General features: G+C 40.0%; 1 protein-coding gene across 1 annotated transcript; it reads left to right on the top strand.

Moving 5' to 3' along the window:
• The first annotated feature begins 7129 nt into the window (after positions 1-7129).
• LOC120567855 lies at positions 7130-8999 on the top strand. The gene is made up of 3 exons (XM_039814936.1): positions 7130-7500; positions 7614-7877; positions 7999-8999. Exons 1-3 carry the CDS (start codon positions 7244-7246, stop codon positions 8024-8026), a joined length of 549 nt encoding a protein of 182 aa, XP_039670870.1. The 5' UTR covers positions 7130-7243; the 3' UTR covers positions 8027-8999.
• Positions 9000-24256: the final 15257 nt, after the last annotated feature.

Genomic DNA, 24256 nt, shown 5'->3' with positions numbered 1-24256 from the left:
GGGATACCCGGTTTATCTCACGATACATCCAAGTTACCGTATGCAACACTTGAAATGCAACGATGCATCTGTAACGTATTCTCTTATATGCAAAACATTCATCGCAAGTATATGACCTCCTGGTAACGCTAACTCAGTAATACAGTGGGTAATACAGCATCGTAAAGAAAAGTTGTTTACGACAGCAGGTGTGGTAAAAACACTACCGCTTTTGTCTAAAGCGGCCGCTAGAATCAACACAAACTAATGGCGTTTTTCCATTACATGGTACCTGCTTGACTCGCCTCGACTCTACTCGCCTCGACGCACTGTGCGTCCCTTTTCCATTGCAGATTTTAGTACCGCCTCAGCGTGGCTGGTTGTCATAGCGACTGCCGTGGGCATGGCTTGGTAGCGTTGCATTTCCCCCCCCCCCCGACTCATTTCCTGGTTCTCCTTCTCTGTAAACAACATGAAATCAACAAGATAGTTAACTTTTACTGCTCCAGATTTCCCACCGTGGTCAGAAAGAACAGGGCAGACACTTTGTTTCTCTCACATATATATGACTCTAGAGTCACTACTCGCTGCGGAGCTAATCGCCGTCACTCTTTCACTTCTCCCTCGCTCACCAGCTACAGCTACACACACACACACACACACACGGCGACTCGACACACACCAGCGCAGAAGTATAAACATCAGGCCACTTGTATGCTACAGAGAAAGCTCTGCGTGGAGCCTCCGGCAGCAAAAAAACACTGCTGGCTAAACAATGCCGTCTCTCGCTAGCAATGCAGTGATCAGTGACGATTCTTTCCGACCAGTCAGCAGTCTGCAGGGTTTCACGTCACATTTTCGGCTCGCCTCAGCTTGCTTGGAACCTCGACTGAGGAGGTACTATAAAAAGTACCTGTTGGCAGGTACCAGGTACTTTTTTTCGTAATGGAAAACCAAAAAAGGCGAGTAGAGTCGAGGCGAGGCGAGTAGGTACCATGTAATGGAAAAGCGCCATTAAAGTTACATATAACCAGATGTGTATAAAGTACTAGAGACCCATACTTGAGTAAAAGTACAAGTGCTCTATCAAAAAAGTGACTTGAGTAGAAGTTGAAGTGCTCTTTAAGCACCACACTTAAGTAGAAGTACTAAAGTATTCAACATTTTTTGTGCTTATGTATCGCAAGTAGTTTATTTAAAAATGTACTACTCAAGTACTGAAAGTAAAAGTACAAGTATTGTGTTATTTAGTTATTAACGAAAGCCGTCAAAAGCTTGAATATCATATTGTTTATATTATGTCAAATGTTTAGCCAAAGCTGTAGCCAAAGAAATTAACAAATATTAATTATATTATACGGAGCCCCCCTGGTCCCACTTTGTCAAAAAAAATTAATTATAACTATCTCGTGGCCACACGATACGATCTCGTGGCCACAAGATAATTCTTCTTCATATTTTATAGCCTATATTTATACTTTTTACATGTATATATGTCACAAAGTGGAGCCAGGCAGCCAGAGTTTTCTTATATAGTGTGGTGTTTCGGGTGTTTATACGGAACGCGCTCCAACACACCGGGAGCGCATTTTGATAATGAATGGCTGAGACACAAGGAGGAAAGAGGAGCGGATAGAGAGCGAAAAACAAACGTTGGGGACGCTACAGGAGTGCAGGACGGAGCACAGATAGACGGGCAGGACAGCGGAGCCGGAGGACAGCTGTGGATGGTTGGCGGATCGGCGCATTGGCGGGGACCCGACAGGACCCGACGGGTTCGGTCTTAATTTCTATTATTTTACACGGGCTCGGGCCGGGCTCGGGCTTGCGCTTCGGGTTGCATGGTAAATGAGCGGTCAGCTGATACGTTTCGATTAGCGTGAAAATGGATCCTGAGGAGGTGAAACGGAGGCTGGTCTCTGGAGGACTTAGCCTGTTTCTTTGTTCCAACTTCCAAGTGGCCTATAGCCTCCGTTAGTCATGAATAAATGATGTTAAAACATGTATAAATAAAAATTTTTTTACAAAAGACAAAAGGAGCTGTGTGCGTGCGGCGCAGTCTCTTTTCTTTCTCTCCTTTTCCGCCTAGTGGTGCGTGTGCCCTACTCTGTCGGGCTCGGGCCTTTTCGGGCCGTACTTTTAAGGCCCGATTACAGCTCTACTCCGCTGTCCTGCCCGTCTATCTGTGCTCCGTCCTGCACTCCTGTAGCGTCCCCAACGTTTTTTTTTTGCTCTTTATCCGCTCATTATCAAAATGCGCTCCCGGTGTGTTGGAGCGCGTTCCGTGTTCCTCCAGCATCTCTCCTGATGAGATCTGCCTCAGGTGCGCTGGGTGGAGTCTTCCGTTCTGTTCCAGGCAAACCAAAACACCACACTATATACAAAATAAAACACCCGAAACACCACACTATATACAACATAAGAAAACTCTTGCTGCCTGGCTCCACTTTGTGACATATATACATGTAAAAAGTATAAATATAGGCTATAAAATATGAGGAAGAATTATAAAGGACTATGGATATGCAGCCTACGAGATTTACATTACTGTATTAACAGAATTGTGATGAACAGTACTAGTAAATAAATAGAAGCAAAACTGCAGCAAACTATATTGCACACTACATATTAAAACAGAGAATATTGCACAGAATGTGAAGTATTGCACTACACTACAGGGTCCAGTTTAAAAACAAAGGGTCCATGTGTCAGACACTTCACTATCTTGAGGCCACGAGATAGTATCTTGAGGCCACGAGATAGTCATAATTATTTTTTTTTACAAAGTGGGACCCGGGGGGGCTCCGTAATATTATATTAAAAATAACAAATATTAACAAATACTGAAATAAAATGTACAATTATCAAACTGTGCAAGTAAAATTAACATCCTCTCCAGCACAGTAACGATTAAAGCCCCAAAAAACGTATCACACACTAGCTAGTAACATGTGTGATGTACAGGAAAGCAAGCTAGCAAAATACAGATACAGCAGCTTCACGTCACAGGGTCAAACATCCAGATAAACTAGCAGCTTCACATAACAGGGTCAAACGGTTAACATTCAGTACTCATTGCAGACTGAAACAACTCCGGAATAGATTAATCTGCTGCAACAATAGCTAAATAGAAAGAAACTTACATCGTCTCTTGACTTCTGTGGTTTCTGTCGGTACACAATCCGTTCTGCCTGCACGATCCGTTCTGCACATGCGCGATCCGTTCTGCTGTACGAGGATTCTGTCAGTACCCGATGTTCAGTACCCGATCCGTTCCACCTGCACAATCCGTTCTGCGCATGTGCAAGATGACACGTATGCCATGACGTAGGCGCAGATGATAATGCTGCGTTCATTCCACCACCACCTTGGAATAACGGCACTGCATGATCCACGCTTCCGGTCGACAGCCAAGCTAACGTTAGTTTAGCCAAAGAATTTCTAATATAGGAAGAAGTTCCACTCCTTCGTTACTTCCGGCTTCTGAACTGGTTGCAGTTCCACCAGAGTTCCATGTAGGGGGCGCTCACAGGCCAGTGCAGAATGAATGGGACTCTATGGAGCTATACCCCTAAAAATCCACTTTTCTCAGGATATAATTTTTTGTCTAGTAATTTGAATGTTGCATTCGAAAGGGGAGGCAAAGAAAATACACACTGCTGGGTGTTATATTTTTTAAAGTTGCTTTTTTGTTCTAAAAAGCCTTTTAAAATGTCAATGACGTCATACACATATACGGCCAGAGACACTGCTTTACGGCAAGCTCGGAGTCGCTTCCTTTTTTCTCTCGAGGCATCGACAACATAGCTAACAGGTTAGGCTCTCCCTGTCCAAATGCTAGAAAGAGGTTTGCTAATGTTTTAAAGACCACGCCGAAATATTCACTCTGACATTCAGGCTCTGCTTCAGATGCCGTCAAGCTGGATCTCCGATCGTAATCACTCCTTCACTGACCAATCAGCATTCATTAGCAGAATGCTAGCGTGTTATGGGCTACAACGCCTCACCCTGTAAGAAATCAAAAGGCCATAGGTACTCGTTCATTCAACTTTCAACCTATAATCCATGTTGAACTTGCAAAAACTACAATCAAATCTGAGGTTTCTCAACGACAATCGGGCGAAAGAGCCAAATTTAGCCATCTAGCTCCATAGGGTCCCATTCATTTTGCACTGGACCGCAATCACCCCCAGTGGAACTCTGGTGGAACTGCAACCAAATACGGTACAATGGGGCTGAATAGGGAGTGGAACGGCTTTCCGTAGACCGGCTTTGGTTTAGCTAACAGCTAATTCGGCTAACCGCTAGCTGAGACAGCATGTAATAACTTTAAAAGACCCTCAAAATAAAACTTGAAAATAACCGTTAACATATATAACAGCTGTTACGTCAGCTCTACTTTACTTGTGCTCATTTAAAATACAATCACTCAATATTTGTCTTTATTGTTATTACTATAAAGTCTTAATTTAGCTGTAGCCTGCTTTTCCCATTAAGTTTGACTTAACATTATTTTAGACTGAATCTAGCTGTCAGCTAGTGGTTAGCCAAATTAGCTGTTAGCTAAACTAACATTAGCTTCCCGGTGAAGGCTAGCCATAGGCTAGCGTGGAACAGATCGTGCAGGTTGTATCCTCGGTAAAACAGTATTATCTTGCGCATGTGCAGAACGGATCGTGTACCGACAGTTTCCACACAGCGAAATTTCGCTTTGCTCTCATTGAGGTTGAATGGAGACGAAATTCGCCCTGATTGGGCGAGATGCGAGCGAATCGCCGAGGGGAGCGAAATAAAGTTGACGAAAGTTTAACTTTATTCAAATGAGGACCACTCGAGAACCAATCAGGTCTGCGTATTTGTGTTTGGAGGCGGGAGTTACAAAAAAAGTGTGACAAAGATGGCGGAGGTTATCAGCTCTGTATAATGAAAATGTTTATGTGATTAAAATGTTTCTACACGAACATTGGTACTTGTATCAACACGAATTGTGATTTATATGACACACAAACTTAGTCAGGGCACATACACCACTAAATAGACCACTGTATATGTTAGTTTAAACACTCAAACTTTTCAGCTACCCGACAGGCTAATCGCTAGCATGTTCGGACACTGGATTTCATTGTAAAGCCTTGTATATATCTATGGTAAAGCCTAGCCAGGCAGCTAGCTAGCTAGGCTACTTGTGCATTTGTTTGATTACATGTTTTGGTGGCGAACACTGACACTTGTAGCAACACGGATTGTTGTTTATATGTCGCACAAACTTAAACAGGGCAAACACACCACCAAATAGACCACGGTAGATAGTTTAAACACTCATAATTATTCAGCTAGCCGACAGGTCAACCGCTAGCATGTTCAGACATTGCATTTCATTGTAAGCATAGCAAGGCAGCTAGGCTACATAGCCAGGTTACCAGAGCATTAATGAGCTAACATTTTACCAATGGTTTGCTGCTGTGCATTTTTACCGCCCTGTCTTCTGACAGCAAGGGACATTTAAAAAATGTTTGCGGTGTTGCGTGTTGTTTTTGCGACCACGCCAACTTTCGCTGGCTGAAATTCGTGTGGTGTTTCGCTGTGTGGGACCCCGGTCAGTGTACGGTCAGTGTAACGCTTATCAGTTAAATTTTCTAAGCACAAACGGACATTTGGAAAAACAGAAAAATGGGTTAAAATATCCACATTTTCAATTTTGGATCTTTAACCTCCAATTTTCTGTTTTTTCTTCAGAGGATCAGAAATTTAGAAAATTACAAAATTGCGTCTGGGCTCCAATTATTCAATACTGCAATGGTATTCTCTTCCTCTACTTTGCGGAATATGCAGATCATTAACTGCATATGGACCAAAAAAAACTAAAACTAGACTTTGGGGTCAGAGGTGCTTGCAACTGATGGTTTCAAGTGTGTGTGTGGGAGGGGGCTAGCTAGGCGGAACGAGGGAGAGAATACCATTGCAGTATTGAATAATTGGAGCTCAGACGCAATTTTGTAATTTTCTAAATTTCTGATCCTCTGAAGAAAAACAGAAAATTGGAAAAACTGTTTAAAGATAGTAGTAAAGTAGTGAAGTAGTTCTATTTCTTTATACAGCTCTGCATATAACCGTTTTAAGTAATATTTTGAATACAGGACTTTTACTTGTGTATTTTTGTGTTCTACAACTTGAGTAAAAGATCTCTATACATCTTCCATCACTGCGTTTCCTATTACTTCACAGTACCCTGGACCATGCACTACTAAATACTCATATACTCAATATAGACGCAGATTTAGTCATCTTCATCAAATGTGCAAGCCCAGTTACAGTAATAGTAATACTTATATTTGGTTTCTATAAGCTCAGAAATAAAAAGAAATATAATACTATAATGTATAGTCAATGTAAACTAAACACAAGGGTTAAAACGAGGCTCAAAATGAGATTATGTGTCATATTAACTGAAATACTACTGGACCACCCCATGGCACTATCACATTATAAACTGCCATTCTAATGTCAGTTATAACCCTGGTGGTTATAATGGGATGCACTTTCATATAGCAACAGCTCCCCCAATGGTTCTTAAGAGAAACTGCTTAATTTAAAGCATACACAGTATACAGTACAGTATACACACTGTATACCACTTTGTGGTAACCTCATGTCCTCTTACCCTCAAGCAAGTATAATAAAAAATTGTATATACTGGTAGTTCATTTGTTTATGCTATACAATTAATTAATGAACTGTTGATTAATCCTAAAAATTTGGAGGAAATGATCATTACAGTTTTTTTTATTCGCTTTGGTACTATTATCGCAAGTATGTGGTAAACCTCACAACTGTTCAAACATGTAATCACATGTTCAATTGACTAAGTACAACGCACAAAATTACACATTCACTTTTTCACCACACCTAATCAGTGTGTCATCAAGACTTACCTTTCATATGAAGTAATTGTCTTTCACAATGCAATGCTCACAATACTTTTGATATGCTTCTCATCTGATTTGTGTAAATACATTTGACCAACACTTAATCCAACTGATCTTAATGGTTAATCACTTAACCATTTGGTAAACCTATATATTTCCATTTCAGCAATACAGTATATGGATTTTGAGATCTATAGAAATAAAATATGTGTTTGTAAGAACATATAAAATAACCACACCTGATGAGAACTCGTTATTGCTAATTGATTTCAGATGGGGTAACCACAATTGGTCATTAGATATAAGTGAGGGTCTGAACACTGGCAATTTCTTTCAACATGGACCAGGATAGACAGCAAGGAATTGGAAGAGCTCGTGGACGAGGGATCTGTCAGAGAGGTGGGCATGGGGCCCATCAAAGGGTTGGTCATCGGAGAGGGGGAGGCAGAACTGTCTCTAATGAAGTCCGGGCCATCGTCGTTGATCATGTGGTGAACCGAGGCCTTACTATGGCAGAAGCTGCCAGATTAGTTGAGCCAAATCTAAAAAGATCAACTGTCAATTCTATCATCCGAACCTTTCGCCAAGAAAACCGGTAAGTGTGGAAGATGTATACTATTACATTCACAGGAAATTGTAGTGCATGTTAACATGTTACAGTATTTGTACAGCATGATCTATTGATAGTATTCTCCGTTCTATGCTTAGAATTAACAGAAAACCCCATAGTGGTGGCCGTGTGCTGACCGACCAGCAAGAGTTGGCAGTGGTGGAAATGGTGAGGGCCAGGAATGATATACGGCTGTCAGAAATAAAGCAGGAAATTGAGAACAATGACACCTTTGCCAATGTGGCATCCATCAGCCTACCAACAGTAGCCCGCCTTTTAAAGTGGCACCAGGTATCAATGAAACACATTTACCTGGTGCCTTTTGAGAGAAACAATGACCGGGTGAAACAACTAAGGGCTGAGTATGTTCAGATACAGCACTATACTGTATATTGTTTTACTGTTACTATTTGAAGCATCACTTGCATCATATGTATATTGGAACAACACTGTAAAAAGAACTAACCAAATTATATTTTTCAGAGGGTTATGGTGCTTGACGCTGATGTGAACCATCACAAGTACGTTTTTGTTGATGAAGCGGGCTTTAACCTTGCCAAAACTCGTCGCCGTGGACGTAACATTATCGGCCAACGGGCCACTGTCCAAGTGCCTGGACAACGTGGAGGAAACATCTCTATGTGCGCAGCTATCTCTGAAGATGGTGTCCTAGGACGTAGGCCATTACTTGGCTCCTATAATGCTGCACATCTTATTGAGTTTCTCAATGAAATTGAGCTGGCCTGTCAAGGTGAAGGGGTCACATATGTAATTGTGTGGGACAATGTCAGTTTTCACCACGCAGAGGTAGTTCAAGCATGGTTTCAGACCCATCCTCGATTCATGACCCTCTACCTGCCTCCATACTCTCCTTTCCTCAACCCTATTGAGGAATTTTTTTCAGCATGGAGGTGGAAGGTCTATGATCGCCATCCCCTTGAGCGTGCCACCCTCCTTCAGGCCATGGATGATGCATGTGATGACATCAATGTAGACCAATGTCAAGCATGGATTCGTCATGCCAAAAGATTTTTTCCAAGGTGCTTGAACAATGAAAACATTCATTGTGATGTGGACGAGAATCTATGGCCAAATGCTCAAGACAGGCTTGAGCCAAATTAATGTAATGTGTGCACTAATTATGTTTTGTTCTCATTTAGTTACATTATAGAAAATATAACTATGTTACAATTATATCTGAAAAATAAAAACTAATTTGCCCAAATGATTGTAGAGGATGTCTTCATTGATCCTTCACTTGATTACACATAGGAGAGATATTTTGGAAATGATAGATTATGTAAATGTAAGTAATGTAAGTGTATTGCCTAATGTGTAACTGTGTAATATGTATTTTATAGTACTATAGCATATTGATTTCAGCACTTCTAAGGCTGATTTGAAACCTGTATATTGCATTGTTTGCTGTTGGATGAACTGACTGTTAAAAGTACTAAACTGAAAGAAGATCATACTGTTGTGTTTCGGTGATTAAACCAAATGTTCATATTACAATAATCTTGTTTGAAACGATGATCATGTGGACTGAAAACATTACATTAGGTTTTGAAAGAATGACTAGCTGCGTTACAAGTGTGATCAGTTTGGATATTTGTACTAAGAGTTTTGAAAATGTACACCTTACTTGTGAAAATTGTACCAAAGCGATTAAAAAAAACTGTAACTACAAGTTTTGTAAACAATATATGCTGTATTATTGATTGTACTGGATTGATTCCCACATTGTTGCTCAACAAGGATACTATTACAGCAGCAAAACCACAATAAGAGGCTTCAGTACCCACAACTAACAATACAAAATGTGTCTGTTTCACTGTGGATGTATTATATAAAGTGCAGAAAATGCTGCTGTGTGTGTGTGTGTGTGTGTGTTGAAGCTTTTGTAAATGTCTATTGTTCCTCATCCAACTTGCCTACTATATGACCCAGCTCCTGCCCCTCCCGTCCCCCCCCTGTGGAGAGTGTGTCAAACGGACATCTGACCTGCCTTACTAGGTTTTGTTCCGGGTCACTTCTCCCAGTGAGTCTGTGGGTCACAGGCATGTAAAAGTGAAGGGGCCCTGACATGTTTGTGGTGAAAACACTCACTAATAACTCACCTCAGTGCAGACTGACACATAAGGACTAAAGGAATAAAGATCTAATTTTACAGTGCAGGTTTTGCTCTGAGGTCCCTGTTCACATTAACAGCACTGTTCTCTGTAGGAAAAGTCCAGCCAAAAGCAGACAAGTACAATAACATTTTTTATTTATGAATCTTTATCTAAACAGCAAAATACACATAGCTTCATTATAAGTCAGGTCATAAGTAACCTATATCCTTGACTTTCCACTTCCAGGATTGCTCCAGTGCCGCAGGAAATTCCGCCGGATGCATGTATTTTTGCCGATGTCCGTTTCCTTCTGCTTTCTTTGTGTTGGAATTTTAAACTCCAGTTGATGCATGGTATATTGAGACAGCTAGCTAGACTATCATATGTCATATGTCATTTTTATTTTAGATGTTTTAGGGTCAAATTAGGACCCTAAATATATTTTTAACCTGCAGTAACTGATTTCTTTGGAAAACTGAATGTGTACAATAGTGTCATATATCTGTTTTTGGTCTTGACGAACTCCTGCAAGAAATATGTGGCACTGAACAAGTTCCTTCCCCTCAAATACAACCCATAGGAGCGTTTCAGAAATTAGCGCCTCTAGCGGTGGCAGGATATAAATCCCACAGTCGTGTGTTCTGTCCTCATATCTAAACCAGAGAATGTAAGGATCATAGTTCATAACACATCTGTTACTTCACTCCTGGTTATGCACATGACCCAGAATGTGACTAAGTAGATAAATCTCACCGGTAACTTTTATTTTCAAACAGGACACAAACCTGATCTCCTGGGTGAAAGTCCTGTGTCTGATTGACTCATCCACCACCCTAACCTACCTCCTTGCATGGAATTTGGTGCTCTTATACTTTGTCACCTTACTTTCTGCTTTGCTCCTGTCATTACTATGTCCACTAGAGGCTGCCGCTACTATAAACATAAATATGAGTCGTAATTGCTGCTTGAACAAAAGACTTATGGGGGCATTTTTCGGGGGAGGACAGTCTCCTAGCTCTTTAGCTGCTAAATTCTCCACTATGGCTGTCTGCTGTGGCCGAAAACTACACTATAAGAGCAGTGATAGTGAACCAAAGTGGTAAAGTTGCGTGCTGAACAGTTACACAATGAGCTGAAACTCTATAAGGTTCCATAAAGCCGAGGGTAGCTGCAGATTTAGGTGATAATACTCTATAGGTTAATCATGGGCGACCCTGTTCACATTGTTTCACATTATCATTTGACATACTATTATAGAACACTGATGATAGCCACTTTAAGGTTTCTTTTGAAATACTGGCATGAAGTTTTCACCCGTAATGACGCATCATGCTCTGTGGGAGGAGATGTCAGAGAGAGTTAAAGCCGAAACTCCCTCACATTTTCCCATGGGCCCCAAAAATTCCAGTCAGACCAAAGTCCTTTCCTGTATGGACAACACAGGACATACCTCCAGAGGCGATGAAGGGTTTTGGGGACAAAGCTTTCTTTCACAGCTCGAGCTCTGAGACCAGGTGAAGGGAGAGAAGCTGGTCATTTGATTCCCGCCTCTGGTTCTTCTGTCATGGGAAAGTGGAAGAGTCATAGTGAAGGGGGGCAGAGGGTTGACTGGAGACAGGGGGAAGAGAAAGTTAGGAGGAATGAGAGACAGATGAAAAGGAAAAGGAAGGAATGTGGGTCAGCAGGTTAAGAGAGAGAAGGAAGAAAAGAGAACAGAATGAGAGGTGAGTGTGGGGTGTTAGTTGAAGACAACTGAGGAAAAATGAGAGAAGAGAGTGCATGTAAAGGGGGGTGCTGCTGTAGTTTAGGGCAAATAAGGAACAACACAGAGGGAGTAAGTGGAAAAAGAGAAGGGGGAGTAAAACCATAAACAAGAAAAAAGGGGAGCTGGGGAAGAAGAAGCTGTATGTACCTCGTCTTCTTACACCTCAGGACGCAATGACACAGTGAGTTAAAATAGTCTTACCAGTATAAATGGTATTGCAGACACAAAGCAACCAGGGTTATATTTAACTCAACACTCAATGGGCAAAGCTACATCACTCACAACGTTGGAAACCACTATATTGGATTAAGAGGTGTCAAATAAAAACTCCAACCACATTTATGATCCGGTAACAGTCTGATCTACAGGATTTGTCGCTTCACTGGGTACTACAAAGATTTTCTGCCCATAACTTTGCATGGTATTTTAATGATCCCAGAAATGCCATCAAGTGGACTTACAAGTGTTTCTTGCTCTGAAGAGAAGTGTGTCACCACATTTTTTCCCCTACAGATTTAGATGTTTTTTTTTAAAATCAATCACATTTTGGGAACTTTTCAGATTTCCTCAGCTAAACCAGGCATACTAGGGAGAAAAAGGTCTATAAAGTGAAATCCACAGGCTCTTCCAAAGGAAAGTTTCAGCCCAGTATCCTCCTCTTTCTTTTTTTTGCCGTGATGATATGTTGTGCAGATGTTGGGAAAAGCTTTCCATCTCACTGCAAAGAATAACAGCAGCAGCGGAAGTCCCCCAGGAGAGGTTCATGCTCTGAAACTTGCTAATACACACACATACACACACATACAGACACATAAAACACACACGCATATGCAGACACAAACTCAAATACCTTTACATTTTTAGACAAGTCATGGATTCAGATAGTTGCTCACCATCTCTTTCTCTCACACACATGCTCTCCATCCAGCCTGAGAAGACACACACAGACACATGCTTCTATCTTGAGACATTAAAGAGATCCATGTAGACAGTAATCTTAATCTTGTTTCCCAAATTATTCATGTCAGTGAGTCTTACCACTTTAAGAGGGGCAACAGTAGTCTGGACTAGTCTAGAGTGTTTTTACCAATTAATCTTTTCATGTTTTTAAATTAACTAATTATTTGTTTTATACTTAAAAATGTAAGTACCCAGAGCCCAATATGTTGTCCACTTGCTAATTTTGTCTGAAGAAAACTTAAAAATGATATGAGAGTGAGAGAAGTTGCAAAATCTCACACTTGAGAGCCTGTAATCTACAAATGTTTGGAATTTTTTTATCTGATTACTTACACCTGCAATAGCTATTTTTTTATTTTTATTAATTGGTGGCAGCAACAAGCTGTAGGTAGTGTCTTTTCTATACCACACCACCAGTTGAAAATATATCCATGCTGTTATAAATGCATCATCTCAAAGTCCAAATCCAGATAACCCTGAGGACATCATCATTATTATTTTCAAAAGGATACAAAAAGATATGTCTCAAAGGTTCAGAAACATAAGGTCCAGTCAAATACCGATTATAATGCATGTTCAAATTCAACTCATGCCATGACTTTGCATATAGTCTCTCTTCACTGTCACATATTGCCACGCATACCCGATTCAAGATTTAACAGACATGAAACAACTATCTACAAAAAGCCAAATGTATCCCAAAGACTAGTGCTTTGCAATACATGCCTTCAATTGGATTTTAATAGAACTAAATAGAAGGAATGCCGTCCCGCTGCTGGTGACTGGAAAGTTTACCAAAAATTTACAGATGGAGTCAATTTTATGATCCTCTTTCACAGTAGTCAGCGGGAAATGAGAGCTTTGCTTTCACAGTCATAAGCTGAGCAACAGTTTTGCTGTGAGGAAAGTTCCCGAGCTCCCCTGTACTGACTGCTTCTAAAATGTTTGTCTTCTTCAGACATTTGTTACCATTTATACTACAATAACAGTAAATTGAAAGGTGCAGAGTTTCAGCTGTATGGCCTTTGGGAAACACTTGATTCCACCTTGGCTTCATTTTCTGCGATTTCCTTCCTAACAAATATTTCATGATATTCCTAAGAAATGCAATCACCGGGCAAAGAGTAATGAAACTACATCATTGATTTCATAAACTACTTATGCAACATTTAAAAGTGGAAAGCTCAGAATGAATTCCATATGAAAGCAAGCTTAAGATAAATCAAGTTTGCTAAGAATCTTTGAATCTTTAGAGCAGCAGTATTCCCTTTGACTCTCTCCCACACCTGACTGACTGTCAACCTTTTCCATGATATCACTGCTGGCTTAGAGAAATAGAGAGTTTCCTTCGTTTTCCAGCACTCTGCTCCTCCAAAGCATGGGGGGGGGGGGGTGCTTTTATCAAACACGTGCTGGAGTAATGCCTTAACCCACTGACCACATCAGCCCAAACCAAACATGCCCTCCAACAACACCTCAGTCTCACTCTGCTGGTTATCTCTAGTTTGTCTTAGATTGGTCATTTCAACAGACACCAGGGTTCACTTAACATAACGTGAGTGTGAGGGACCACTGCTGTTATAGTATCACATATTTGGTCAATGGAAATATAAGGGATATAACTGGCATCCCAAAATGCTCCCCAGATGATGAACATCCTCGCTAAACTGCAGCCATGTGTGGGGCAGATGTCAGTCTGTGGCACAGGAGGTAGCATTACAGCACTGAAATCATGTCTTTAAACACTCCTATCCTCTCCCTGAAGAAAATATAGCAACAAGTCTTTAAAGGCGAAATCGCAGTGCTGTAGGTCTCAGGCTTATACTTAGAGAGGAATAATGACAGGTTGTATAGTTGGCACGGAGAGGGGAGAGGTTGGCTGTAAACCTCAACCTGATCTCACACTAATGAGCTTTTGTATAAATGTGCCCAGCACCCTTTCGTTTGTTCTCCACTGACTTTATTTGTTTTCAGTTGTAAACTGTGGAGCCCAAGATGTGCCAGATCTGTCCAAGTTCCTGTCTTCAACTGGCTGCTTCTCTGTACTCACTGCCATAACAGTAGCCAAGAACTACCTCTGTGCAAGGCACTGGCACACACACACACACACACACACACACACACACACACACACACACACACACACACACACACACACACACACACACACACACACACACATATAGTATTTGTCGGACTGGGAGAATGTGTGTCAACAGATAAAGTTAGTCTCACTTTTATGATTTTTGATTACAGTCAATATTGAACTACCATGCTGTAGAACTATGCTGTAAAACATGTCTGTATGGAACTGTAAGGGTTGAAAAAACACATCCAAAATGAATAAAACAGAAAGTTGCTTAATATTTCAATATTGTACCTCTTTAATCCATTTCAGCCCATGTCTTAGTCACAAAAACTGAGCACTCAACTTCAAAACGTGAATCTTACCAACTCATATTCAACTTCACACAGAACATCACAGGAAGTTTTCAAAGTGATACTTGAAACTCCTAATTGATGGCCTATGTGGGGGTTATTGTCAGGTATTAATCTTTCGTACATTTCACCTCCTTCAGTCATGTGCGCTCCAAACACATGGTGTATTAATTAAGAAACAATGGTCTCTTTCTCGGAGAGACAGAGACGGAGAGAGAAACAGAGGGAGGAAGGGAGGGAGAGAAGGAGGTGGACTAATAAAGCACATCCCTTTTCCATACTGTAATACATTTAACCCAGTTTTTTATGAGAAAAGTGTGTCTGAAAGTAAGGCACACTGATACTGTGGAAAAACGTGTGACAAATTAAAAGAAAAGAAAAGAGGAAAAATAGTCATAACTTTGCGTAGCTAATATTGTAGCTAATGTGTTTTTTCTGTCCTCTACTGTTGATCATCTCAAGACCCATTAAATTAATCTTGTGACCCCTAGTGGAAGGTCCCACCCCCCAAGTTGGGCATCATTGCTTTAAGCCAATCACTGCAGGATTTTCTCCTCCCACTGCTTGACTAGAATTTACACTTATATTGTCATCTAATAATCTTAATACATATATATATATATATATATATATATATATATATATATATATATATATATATATATATATATATATATATATATATATATCATATGCAATACACCTCTTTGTTTTACTTGTTTTTTTTTTTTTTTTTTTTTTTTTTTTTTTTTTTTTTTTTTTTTTTTTTTTTTTTTTTTTTTTTTTTTTTTTTTTTAAAAAAAAAAAAAAAAAAAAAAAAGTTATTTGTGGGCTTTTTTCTTTTTTGTTTTAAAAATTGTTTTAAACATAGAGGCCCTGTAGAATATCCAGGAAGTTAATTTTGGAGGACTTCCATGAGGCATTCTGGAAAAATCCCCTTTCCTGCCAAATCAAATTAAAACCTCCAGAGTTGTGAGAGTTTGCAGCTGAATAGGATTCACCCCGTCTAACCTGTCCCTTGGTGTCTATTTTCTGTCTATTATAATCTCATCCCAAAACACACTGCAGTCACAGAGGATCATCAACACACCATAAACACCACGCTTTGGGCCTGTGACTGCAATTGTAAGTTTCCAACACTAGGGGTCTCTCTAAGGACTTGCTGAATGAAAGCCAAATTGCTCAGCAAACAAACCAGAAATTAGAAAAAACCCTGGTTATAAATTAATAATAATAATAACTTTGACTTATATAGTGCCTTTCATGGTACCCAATGTTGCTTAACAAATAGGGTGGGGGGTGTTAGGGGTCAAAGGACTTAGCGAAAAGAAATGTTTTGAGGTGCTTTTTGAACACGGGCAGGGATGGGGCAGAGCGGACGTGGAGTGGTAGACTGTTCCAGAGTGTGGGAGCATTGGCAGAGAAAGCCCTGTCCCCAAAAGTCCGCAACCTGGTGCGGGGGGTGTCCAGCAGGTCCTTGTCAGAGGACCGCAGGGAACGTGACTGAGTGTAGGGTTGGAGGAGATCTGTGAGGTATTGTGGTGAGAGTCCATAGAGAAATTTGTAGGTGAGCAGGAGGATCTTGTAGGTGATGCGTGACTTGACAGTGGAGCTGGTTGCCAAGCTCACCTCGTCAAGCAGGGGGAGGGCAAGTAAGACATCTTGTGCCCAGTGACCCCACCAGGGCAGCCTGGGAATGGGCAGCAGGTTTATTGACTCATTACATTACATTACATGTCATTTAGCTGACTTACAATTAAGTGCTTTCAACTGTGAAGGTTCAAACTCCAGACAAGTAGTAAATGCAAGTAAATTAGCTTTAAATAAGCAAAGCTACAAAGAGACATATGAAATATATATATATTTTTTTTTTTATCCGAGGTGTAGTCGGAAGAGATGTTTTTTTAGCCTTCGGCAGAAGATGTGTAGGCTTTCGGCCATCCTGATGTCGATAGGGAGCTCGTTCCACCATTTGGGAGCCAGGACAGTGAACAGTTGGGATTTCGTTGAGTGATTAGTTCTCCCTCGCTGTGAGGGGGCAGCAAGCAGTTTGGCTGATGCAGAGCGACTCTTAAAGCTTACAGAGGAGAGAGCTTTTGCCTGAGATTTCTCTTTCTCTCTCACACATTCAATTTCAGTTTGCTTTGCAGGCATGAAATCTGAAATATGTTGTAAAAGCACATAAAGAAATATAGTAGGTAAAGAAAAAAGAACAACAACAAACAAAAGTGATTTCAGTACCATTTCTCTTTTAAATCAGTTTTTTCAGTTACTGTGTGTTTTGTGCTGCTTTAAACTTATAATCCATTACATTATATAGGGGAACATTTTAAAGATCAATATTTTATATGGAAAACATCAGATTAGGCGTGTAAATATGATGTATGGTTTTACTTAATACGGTGGGTCCCGTCTTTTAATTCAATCATTCATTTAGAAGTTTGATTATGTATATGTTGTCCCTCTAAATGGTAATTTAAAGCCTTTGCTATTGTGGCGAGATCCAACTCTGGAGAAATATCTCAGAAAAATGAGTTCCCAACTGGGAAAATTCACACTGCATTTAACATTTTCAGATAGGGCATTCCTTGGCAGAATTCTGTGCTCTCTGAGTGCCCTTATGTTTATATTTGTTGTCTAATAAGGCTAAGAGTCAATAGCCGTGCAACTGGCTATTTGAGGCTCAACTATAGGCAGAGCGTGGCTTAAAACTAATGTCCAGCGGCGGAATGTAACTAAGTACATTTACTCAAGTACTGTAATTAAGGTACTTTACTTGAGTCTTTTCTTTTCATTTTCTTCTTCTACTCCACTACATTTCAGAGAGAAACATTATACATTTTACTACATTAATCTGACAGCTTTAGTTACTAGTTACTTTACCAAATCAGATTTTTGCACAAAAAACACATGTAGTTTATAAAATACAATTGTATTATAAATTAAAATACCCAACAATATATAGGCCTACAAGGCCAACTGAAATAATTAGCTGAGTGGCAGATGATTGACAGAACAGTTTTGATTGTTTCCAGTTTCTAAAATGTGAAGATTTTTCTGCATTGAGTACTTTTACTTTTAATACGTAAGTACATTTCCCTGATACTTTCATACTTTTAGTTAAGTAACATTTTTAATGCAGGACTTTTACTTTTAACAGAGCATTTTTATAGTGTGGTAGTAGGCTACTTTTACTTAATTAAAGGATCTGAATACTTCTTCCACCACTAATAATGTCAATATGCTAACATGCTCACTATAACAATGCTAACATGCTGACATTTAGCAGGTATAATGTTTTCATAACATTTTCACCATTTTACCCATTGTTTTTTACAGCCTTGACATATGTGACTAAACCTCTGCATTGTCATTTTATGCATCCCACTCCTCTGTTATGGTGTGGTGGCCATTTCAGTAGATTTAGTCACTAATGTTGTGGAAACACAATAAGCATGGAAACTAAATGCACACTTCCTGCATTACTGCATTACTTCAAATACTAAGTTACTCCTCTAGTAAACTAGTATTCACATGAAATAAAACAATAAAACATTGAGACCATTCAACAAAGCACTCTGGGTAACAAATTCAACATACAAACTGGTTGCTATGGACTCGTCAATAGGCTTCCTCCAATTCGCCGTTTAAACAAAGTGGAATAAACGTATAAAAGTCCAAATCTACACAAAACCTGCAATCAATTAGTAAGCTGACATCAAATGTGGCATTAAGGAAACCTTTATTGCAATGTTGGCACAGCAAGATGTCCAGACTAAATTTTTGTTTTTTATGTCCTGCTGCTCCCATCGTCAGCCAGGAAATAATGCTCAGTAGTACACATATATGGTTCTTTAATGTATTTGCATTGTACTAAAATGCGTTCATTTTCAATGGACATCAATGTGGCTGAAACAGGTGCATCCCAAATATTTCAACATTATAGTCATTATGGCCTTTAGAAAAAAAAATTTGTGGCGGTGGGGTAGTGCACTATAGGCCCCTGTGGCGCGGCCTAAGCATTTGTCATTAATGGCATTTTTTCCCCTTACATTACTTTTACTTTTATACTTTAAGTAGTTTTGAAACCAGTACTTTTACACTTTTGCTTGAGTAAAAAGCTTGAGTTGATACTTCAACTTCTACAGAAGTCTTTTTAAACCTTAGTAACTATACTTCTACTTGAGTAATGAATGTGAATACTTTTGACACCTCTGGGTATGTGGCCGCTGCCCGCTGGTCAAACTGTACAGCCTCTGCTCAACCCGTACGGCGGTCCGCAGCAGCCTCTTATTTCAATACAAACACAGGCTAATCAGAAAGCACTAACGAAGTGCAGGTCACAACTGTGTCTAGGATTTTCAGAAATATAGGGGGATCAGTGAGTGGCCCCTCCCCAAATGGCATAGCCCTGGTTGGCCTATGACGTTAAGCCATCAAACACCTCTTTTTTTCCTCATCACGTTTGGAAGTCTAATGTTAACAGATGTGAGTGTAATGATGGAAACCCAAAAAAGAAAAGGGAAAGGTGGCGCTGAGAAGGTCAGACTCAAAAGGAAAACAAGGGATCGTGTTGCTGTGCTGTGTGTTGTTCATTCATTCACTGGATCATCCGACCCCAGCAACTACTTTGGCATGGCATGAATGTAACGGACGCTCATTAATATCAAAAAGTTATGCACTAAAGCTTTAAGTAAAAGATCAAAATACTTTGCAGTCCTTACAGCAAAAAACAGACGATGCTGGCAGTGTTATAGCCTCATCAACAGTGCAATGGGTCAATCCAAAACACAAAGTAACTTTACTGAAACATGTTTATGAGTCAAGTCATTTTCACAACATTTACAGTCAAAGTTGTTTCCAGGGATGTGTTGCGCTACATTTTACAGACTCTCCATCACAAATCAGATTTCTAATTATCAGAACTTCCTAGTTGAATGGTGCAATAAAAGAGGTCTGTCAGTTAGTTGTATTTGCTTCTTTATTGAGTGTGATCGGGTTTCGGCCAAACGTTTGGAGCCAAACCTAAGCCCAGACTGTTATTAAGTGTGTGTGTGTGTGTGTGTGTGTGTGTGTGTGTGTGTGTGTGTGTGTGTGTGTGTGTGTGTGTGTGTGTGTGTGTGTGTGTGTGTGTACAGCACATATCTGAAGCTTGTCTGACAAAACCACCCCGTATTGGGAAGTGTGGGTAAGAGTGGTTTCAATAACATAACTGCAGCTATAAGCCATTGATGTGACATCATGTCTTCAATTACACTGAGATGATCGCAGGATGATGGGGCCACTTGTCACATTTGTCTAAGGAGAAACATCTTTCTATGAAACTCAAAAGTATTTGGTTTCTCCAAGATATATTATGTAATATATGACATAAGTGGAAGATTCCTTCACTCATATCACTTGTGTCTCTTATTCTTATCCATTTCCTTATTCCTCTCAATCTTTAAGAAAACCTTCAATCTCACATCTTATTTTAGGCTTCTCTCCTCACTGAACTATTGCAACTTTTCTTAGACACTGAACAATGTGCCCACATTTCTCACCCACTTACACCTAAACAGGAACTTTCAAAGTACAGCCTTTAACTTTGTGTGTATGTGTGTGCGTACATCTCCATCCATGACTTTAGTCGTGCACGGGTGTGCGTTTGCTTCACAGTTTATGCGTATATGTGATTTACTGTTATATTTGTTCCAAGGTATCAATTTGGTGAGCAGGGCTTGACTTGGTGGCCAGTAATAAACTTCTATTCCAGTGCTGTCTTTGCAGTGGCCTTCACCACAGGCAACTATGTGGCTGGCCGCCCGTGCCACCACAACGAGAGCCATACATTTGGCTGGTATGAGTCACTGCCCCTTTACTCTCTACAGCTCTCACACACAGGGCCACAAAGTGGTGCATCAAGTTTTCAGGCTTCAAAGTAGCTTTGAGTTTCAAGAGAATTATTTGGGGATTTTTAAGTTAAATTTAGATTAAAAATGCTTGCACATGACGGGCCATCTTGAGATTCACTGAGGACAAGGATTTCATAGATTTCACCAGTCATTATTTTAATAAACCCAAACGGTTTTGCATTTAAATCTATCTGCTCTGTTGAATAGGTAGGCTACAGTGCAGTTGTTCTATTTACTATATGTCCTTCACTCTGCTCACTCAAACTGGGTCATCAATCACAATTCTTAGATCAGAACAGTCCTCCTGCATGGATTAATTCCCAGCATTTTTGTAGAGACCTGTATAGCTGACAGGAGAAAATTAAATATATAAGAAACAATTCTACCTGATTCGTCGCAAAAGCAAAGCTGTCTTTGGAAATAATGACCCTCCTAATGGGAGGAATGATTCCACATGCGGGAATGTGTTCTCACACTTATTAAATGATTCCAGACACACTGCTCTCCCTATAGGCTTTATGCGGGTGTGCGGGCAGCAACATGCCCGAGTATAAGCACAAAAATGCCCATATACACACACTACCACTCCTTCCACCCGTGCATAGGCCTACACAATCTTGAATCTCTTTTGGGCTCAGTCGGGGCTCCACTGATCTGCAGCCCCCATGAGGTTTTGCTGCAGCATCACTTGTCAGTGACTTGTTATGGCATTATGCATCTGAGACCAAACAAAGGCCATTACTGCAAATGTAAATCCAGCTGCTCTGCCACCTCCATCTTTGAGTCTTAGCCAAAGAAGTGTAAGGATGTCCACTGGAAAAGGCAATAGATCAACGTCACTCAAAAATGTTCATAATGGTCTTTTCTGTTATTGCAGGTCCACCCAGCAGCTTCCTTTCCTTAAAGCCAGGATTTGGCATACTTTGACAGCCAGATGTTGGACGTAGAAAAAAGACATCTGGGTGGTGCCAACCTCTCTTATTAAGAGCAAAACTATTTTTGTAAAACTGCCGTGTTACAAAAACAATGGGAAGTTAGGTATTATAGTTTGGTCCGCTGTTGTGGCCAGCTTAAAGCACCAGTAGATGTGACACACAGCTTATGTAGGCAATTAAGGTAGGCCTACTTTAAAACCCTATTTGTGATTGCCGCGCATTGTTTATGTCAAAATTGTAGGCTACATCTTCTTAGAATCAAAACCCAATCAAATCTGAACACACATAAATGACCGACATGACAGAACACATATTTCTAGAATCAGTGTGAGTTTGTGTACTTTCCGAGGATACCACCATCTAAGAAAAGACGTTCCCTCCAGTTTTTAAGTTTTCTTTAGTATCAAAGTAATCTAGTGATAGTTATCCATACATCCATTGGTACATTGCAAACAGGAACTGATAATAACTAATTCGACATACTTTTAACAATGCAAATTTGGCAAAAATATTAACAAATATAGGCTACAAAAACCTGGGGCTCAAATTGTAACCCACAATGGCACCATTATACTTCCTGTTTACATCTCCCAAAAGGGGTTACAAAACTTAAATAAACAAATAATAATTATAGGAATCTGTTCTGAATGCTAATATTGGCCTGAGTCTGGGTGTGTTGGTATGTAATGTTGTTGTTGGAGGTATTTTGATTCCATATAATAAGGTTGTATTGTCTCTATCAGCTACTGAATGTTCAATGTGCAGAGAAAAGAAAAGAACACACTTTGAATATATTAATGGTAGAGCTGCAAAGATTAATCGATTAATAGATTAGTTGTCAACTACAGTATGAAATTAATTGCCAACTTATTTGATAATCAATTAATCAGTTTGTCACTTTTCTTATGAAAAAATGTCAGCTTCTTCAATGTGAATATTTTCTAGTTTCACTCCTCTGTGACAGTAAACTAAATATCTTTAAGTTGTGCACAAAACAAGACATTTGAGGATGTCATCTTGAGCTTTGGAAAACACTGATAAATATTTTTCACAATTTTCTGACATTTTATAGACCAAACAACTAATCGTTAAATCACCATAATAATGTTGAATAATCAACAGATTATTCAACAATGAATATAATAGTTGCAGCCCTAATTAATGGGAAACTCATATGGTTCCTTTACCCTCTTGCATGCCAGTCCCGTGTGTAAGAATGATGGCTTTTGATTGGCTTGTTGCAGAAACTTGTGGAGGGACGCAAAGGCACAGCAGCTTACAGGCACCGTGGAAACAACGCTTCATCCAGTTGGTGGTTACTGTAACCCAAACCACAATGTTGGAAAACATCCAATCCATACACTGTGGGAGGTGATGAACATGGAAAATAGTGAGCTACTGCTGCTACTGCTTTTACCTTTTCTACCGTAACTGTCAATATAAATGCGGGTAACAATCAGGATAGAGGGAACATGTATAAAAACTCCTGCCCATAGAAAGTACTTAGTTGAATAGGCTATCTACCAGGAGTACTCATCAACCAAATTATGTCGTACTTTACTCAAGCAAAGCATTGTTGCTGTGCCATCAATGGAATATATAGTTAGGGCCTCGTTGCAAGTGGAACAAAATGGCCCATTCATATTCTCAGTGTTGGGGGTGATATGAGTGCAGTACTCTATAATCTACTTCAGCTGTTTTTCCATATCTCCAGCCACAGTTGTGTCTTTGGTCTTGCCAGATTCAATCCTTGACCCTATTCTATTTTATTCTTATTCAAGTTCTTTTCAACATGTAGTTAAACCAAGAGTGACCTGATGTCAACTCCACTTACAAACATAAAAGTTTGCTAGTTTCACTAACAAAGACCACGGCAATACAGATATAGTTTAGAATAGTTTAATGCAAATTGTGGATAAAAGGCTATGGTGCTGTAGAAGGGAAGGGTTAAGGGTTCGAAAGGAGGAATGAGGGATGCAGGGCTGAGGGGTCGAGGGATGAAGGGATGGGGGAATGAGGGATGGCCGTAAGGAGGATGGAGTAGTGGATGGAGGAGTGGGGAAGCCATCTTTTTGTGCATTGCAATTATAAAAGTGCCCCTCCTGTAGCTCTTGTATTTAAACAAAGAGAGAGAAGGGAGGGATAAAAGAGAAAAGGGGTCAGGGGGGAGGGATGCAAAAACTGAGACAGTTAAGGGAACGGATCAGGTGCTTGAATACTTTTTAGTTGGATGTGTTCGAGGCGCCATCTTTATTCCTGAACCTAGTTATAAAACTTCATTAAATAACATTCCCTGTGCAAAGGTAAAAGTTTTATTACAATGATGATTATGCAGTGTATTAAGTAAATTAGCAACACTCAGAGTCTATAGCCAGCAGCTCTGTGAGGCTGTACTTTGGCACAGCGGTGATTTAAACTAAATGCTAATGTCAGTATTCTGAAATGCTCACAATGACAATGCTAACATGATGTTGTTTAGGAGGTTTTATTAGGGCTAAACAAAATGAAACACAAATAGATGTCATTAGTTTTGCAAGTATTTGGTCTTAAACCGCAGTTGTTGAGCTATTTCAGTCTAAACCAAAGTGGTGGGCCGACCCGCGAACAGTGACATTGTCATCCCATAGAGCCAGA

The sequence above is a fragment of the Perca fluviatilis genome, chromosome 11, assembly GCF_010015445.1.
Source record: "Perca fluviatilis chromosome 11, GENO_Pfluv_1.0, whole genome shotgun sequence".
Lineage (NCBI taxonomy): Eukaryota > Metazoa > Chordata > Actinopteri > Perciformes > Percidae > Perca > Perca fluviatilis.
Note: the sequence above shows the minus strand (reverse complement) of the source record. Positions and strands in the feature narration are given on the sequence as shown.